Source organism: Solanum lycopersicum, chromosome 2 (genome assembly GCF_036512215.1).
Source record: "Solanum lycopersicum chromosome 2, SLM_r2.1".
NCBI classification, from domain to species: Eukaryota; Viridiplantae; Streptophyta; class Magnoliopsida; order Solanales; family Solanaceae; genus Solanum; species Solanum lycopersicum.
The window spans coordinates 49128645-49133466 of record NC_090801.1 but is presented as its reverse complement, the minus strand read 5'-3'; the positions used below and the strand labels follow the sequence as shown (position 1 = coordinate 49133466).

The window sequence follows — 4822 nt, the reverse complement described above, 5'->3', positions numbered from 1 at the left end:
TCATTAAAATATAACCAGGTATTTTCCAAATTGAACGTGAATAAAAAACCTCATGAATTTTTCAAGGAAAAATAAAATAAATAGTGCTAACAAGATTCACAACTAGGGCAACAAACAGTTACTAGTAACTTCTTTCAGGTTCATTAACTCGAACTTGCACAAGATATATCCTATTGTTTAATGATATTATCGCGTAAAGTTTGTTCCTAATGAGTCTTGGACCAGAAAATATGCTGGCTCAACTTTTCTACATACCCAAATTTGGATGCGTTATACTTATTATGCACCCCTATTAGTTCCCCTGTTTTTGCCTTCTCGTGATACCTCACTATCAATTTTGCGCATTCCCTAAATTAAAGAATTGCAAAGAAGCAAAATAATTAGAATAAGTAGTAAAAGAGAGAATTACAATATAGAAAAACGAAGTAATTCATTAGTATACTCGATGTACTCACATAAGTGATTCTTCTGAATACCCTGTATGCCATTCACAAGTTGTACTCCATTGCTTGACGCCATAGAGCGTGCATTGAGCTGTATAGATTGCCGCAGCAGCCATAAATGATGGTGAATTCATCAACATCTCATATTCCACGAGACAAAGCTCGATTAAAAAGAAAGACAATTCCTCTAGCTGGTACATATTATTACAACAAAGTAATTCAGAATTGTGCAGATGCATACTATATATGAAAATTGAATAAAATAAAATACGAAATCTAACCTTTTTATCAGCTTGAGTAGCTTTGAGAAATCTTCTCATAAAAACGTATGCAGTTGGAAAGGACATATTGTACTGCAATGTGTTGAGCATCAATTTCTCCTGCAGTAAAATTGATTAGGAATCTAAAAATTAATTTATGAAATATCGAAAATAACTGCGATGAGTATTTTTACCATTTCAATAACGTCTTTTTTGTTGTAGTTTTCATACGAAATAATCACCAATTCCTGCACAAGAGGGGGTAAAATCTCCTCGTATTTGCCTGCTATTAGAAAGGCAACGAGACCAACAAGCTGCAGTTTGTTTTTGGCAACAACTTGTTTCTCTAAAAATCGGTCTAACAAATTAACAGTAAGAAATAATGTCTCTTCCTTGAGCTCGAACTTGTCATGTACCTGTTAGTTTAGTAGAATAATTATAAGAAAGTTAAGTAACAATTATACCTTTAATTAATTCTGATTATTTCCAAATATTCAATTTAATAATTACCTCAATGATCCAGTCTATGAGTACACCTCTCATATTCCCATTGATCTCAGATTGTTGTTCCATATAGTTTGGTGAAACACAACTATAAACCTGAAATACATTGGGCAATATTACTTGTAATTTCAGAAAAAAGTAAAATAGGTAGAGAAAGGTACTCTACACCATTTGTTTTGACTTGGTACAGAGTTTATTAAAATATAAATCTTCCTTTGTCATATACATGGAATGTTTAAAATGTCATTTACATGATTTTAAATATATTATGTGAAAAGTTGAAATTAAAGAATTGTCAAAAAAGAAAAAAAGATATTTTGACTAACAAATTGAGTGATATATTAGTAAGGTACTTAATTAAATTACATCTAATGTGTATGTGTTATGTTAATCAAGGAAAGGAAGTAATTGATATTAAAAGTTTTAACTAACCATAAGGTTGATAATTTAAGAAGACATGATAAATTTATATAGTCTTGTAATTAAACAATCCATCAATAGTGAAAGAATAGTTATTGTAGTTTGTTATAAAAGGTAGTAACGTTTGAAACCTAAAAATTTTACTTTGAGGGTGCGGCCCCATTATCCACCAAGCTTCTAATAAACCTTGCATCACTAACCCTAAAAAAAATTCTCGATTTGAAAAAAAAAAATATTTTTTCAGTTGAAACTCAATTAACAATCAAATGATTGAATGAAGACTACATACCTACCTCATTACTTATGAAATTTACCTCAACAAAGCTGAAATTTTCAGAAGAAAGTTTTGCGCACTAACAAAATATTTATGTTTATAATACTATCAAATTAAGTTGACCAACAATAACGTATAACTTTACAACATGTAAACATTATTCGCGCTATATATATAACTTAGATCCTTTTAACGAAACTAGACTAACCTCCATTTTCCTGTAGTAGGCATACAAATCTCCCACATATTCAACTCCAGCAAGAGGGTTTTTTGCATCATCATTGTCAATGTCTATTAACGCCTCCTCAAACACATCCTCCATTTCAATCTCCACCTCCTGAATTTGTAATCGCGCATATGTATAGATCATCAACACAAATTAATACCACTAGAAAGTAAAATTAAAAATAAATTTTCTAACAATTTGTGTGACCTTGTCATTTGATAATGATTCATTTGTGTCATGTTCCTCCCATATCGTAAAATCTCCAATAGCTGGTTTTGGTTTCTTGGTTTCCTGTTCAAAGTCATTCGAGTACACTTTAAAAATTTTAAGAAATCAACTTTTATGTTTTAATTTTTCACGTGATATGAGATCGAATTTTTTTACCTCGAGGTAATGTTGGTGTAAGGTACCAATTTGTGTAGCACCAAATTTCCTTCATTTAAAAATTTATGCTTTATGTATCAGCTAACTAACCAAAAATATAATTAAGCAATAGTGACATTACTAAAATCTATATACAAAATTAAAAAAAAAAATTAAATTTGACGTTTATGGTCTAACCTCTCATTTGTTCTAAAATCAAGAGAAAGAAAACCCCAAATTAATTATATAAAACGAAAACACATCAAAAAATAATAATTTAAAGATTGAAACAAGGATTACTGTGATAATTCGCGCTTATTAACAATGCAAGGATATCGATGAGCTCCGACTAAATTCTGGTTAATAACACTAAGTGCTCTTCTAGTTTGTGTCCTCTCCCCTCCAATCTTGACAATTTGTGCGTTACCACCTTTCATTCATATATCAAAAAAAATTAATCTTTAATTAAACAAAAATTTCGTATACCAAAAATCAAATAAATAAAAAAGTGAACAACGAAATTCCAAATAGTTACCTTGAACAAATGAAAAGAAGAGAAGGGAGAAAATAATGTATTTGTATATTATGTCTTGGTGAAAGATAATTAGATGTGACATCGCTTTGTATACTACCCAAAGAAAAAAAAAATATGACCGTTGTGACAAATTAATACAAACATGTAGACTGCTAAATTACTTTCTATAATTTCTTGATTTAACTGGATTTGAGTCAAATATATTCTATACTATGAGATTGTCACTTAATTAACTTGTCATATTTGCTTTATTTTTTTTTAAAAAAAAATTTATAATTGCTATTTATAGGCAATTAAATGTATAGTTGACCGCTAGTCACTGCATAATCTATATTCTAATTACACAAAAGTCTTCACGTAATACATAGCCGTTGGAAAAATATATCAAAATTATAAATAAAAATAAATGAAAAAAAGTATACTATGATGAAACATAATTTTCTTAATTATTTATACCATATATGTCACAAATCCCATGAAGACAATTCAGTCTAAAACCCAACTAATATAGTGAATGCGGAATTAAAACATGAATAAAGTCTTATACTATAAAATACTACGAAAAACAAGGTCAACTTGATTAAATCCCCAAAACCTGGTTGTCACGTTGTACAATACAAATGAATCAAAAGAAAAATACAAGTCTCATATGACATTGTTTCTAGAGTAGAACAAGATCATAATTATGAGTAAGAAAGTCTGCAAAAATGACAAGCAACCACCTCACAAATCTCCATAAAAGCCTCGTACAAGGAGAAGAAAAAATATCACAAAGGTCCATGCTAATAACCTATAAAAAATTGTAGAAGAGTACCAAATCACACGGTACTCAGTAAGTAAACATCTGAACACAAACTAAAGGGATAAAATGTGGGTATTCTTACACCCCAAACGAACCTCCACAACTACAACCTGCATAAAACCAGCCCAATCTAACATTTCACCATATACAAGCACATATCTCAACAACATTCTAACAATCACATATTCTCAACAACAAGCTCAATATTTATCAATTACAATCTCCACAAAAAGGCAGTCACAATATCAGCAACACACAAGATCAAGTTTGTTGGGAAGTAGGAGAACAAATAAAGTAGTTTTGATGATTGATAAAGTGAAGGCATGGTGTCGTATGTGTACAATTATGAGAGATTGCGGCGAAGAAGAAAAAGTATTGAGGCAAAGAAGAAAAAGTGCAGAATTGTAAAGAAGGAAAAGAATGAAACAAATATGGAAATAAATAAAGAAGGAAAGAAATAAAAAAGTAGCAATTCACGTCAAAGAAGGAAATAAAATAAAAAAGTAGCAATCCAAGCCAAAGGAAAGAAATAAAGAAATTACAATTCAAGTCAAATAAGGAAAGAAGTAAATATAGACAAGTTCAAGAAGGAAAAGGAATTGTAATTCCTTTCCTTGTAGAAGTTGAAGGCAAATCAAATCTATAAAAGGATCAAGAAGTTGAAGGAAAAAATTGTCTTTGCAATCACAAAAATTGAGAGAATTTTTCCAGCAAAGCCAGAACGATAGATATTGCCTATTCACGAAATATATCATCTTGAGAGCAGTATTTTCTGGAGAAAAAATGCAGGCCTTTGTTACAGAAACGCAAGGACCAGGTTCACCTTCATCACAGCAACATAAAGACCAGGTTCACGAAACCTGTTCTACTCAGAACTATTGGATATTGAAGTTTGATCAATTAAAGTCTAGGGTTATTAGTCTATATTGATTTGTGCTAGGTTTATTATTGAGTTGTAATAATTCCTAGATTTGTAAAAGAAGTGGGTTTGACTT

At 30.3% G+C, this 4822-nt stretch overlaps 1 protein-coding gene across 1 annotated transcript; it reads right to left on the bottom strand.

The window, feature by feature from the left end:
• Positions 1–206: 206 nt before the first annotated feature.
• LOC138342135 (G2/mitotic-specific cyclin-2-like) lies at positions 207–3997 on the bottom strand. Its single transcript, XM_069294324.1, has 9 exons — positions 3923–3997; positions 2335–2418; positions 2110–2238; positions 1917–1980; positions 1214–1326; positions 898–1119; positions 725–823; positions 456–634; positions 207–348 (listed from the first exon to the last, which is right to left on the bottom strand). Exons 1-9 carry the CDS (start codon positions 3995–3997, stop codon positions 207–209), a joined length of 1107 nt encoding a protein of 368 aa, XP_069150425.1.
• Between the last annotated feature and the right edge of the window lie 825 nt (positions 3998–4822).

Coding starts and splice junctions, on each gene's coding strand:
- LOC138342135 (XM_069294324.1), bottom strand. CDS start 3,997: ATGTTGTTGAGATATGTGCTTGTATATGGTGAAATGTTAGATTGGGCT. Junction 2,239..2,334: donor AATCATTATCAAATGACAAG/GTCACACAAATT, acceptor TTACAAATTCAG/GAGGTGGAGATTGAAATGGA. Junction 349..455: donor TATTCAGAAGAATCACTTAT/GTGAGTACATCG, acceptor TCTTTAATTTAG/GGAATGCGCAAAATTGATAG.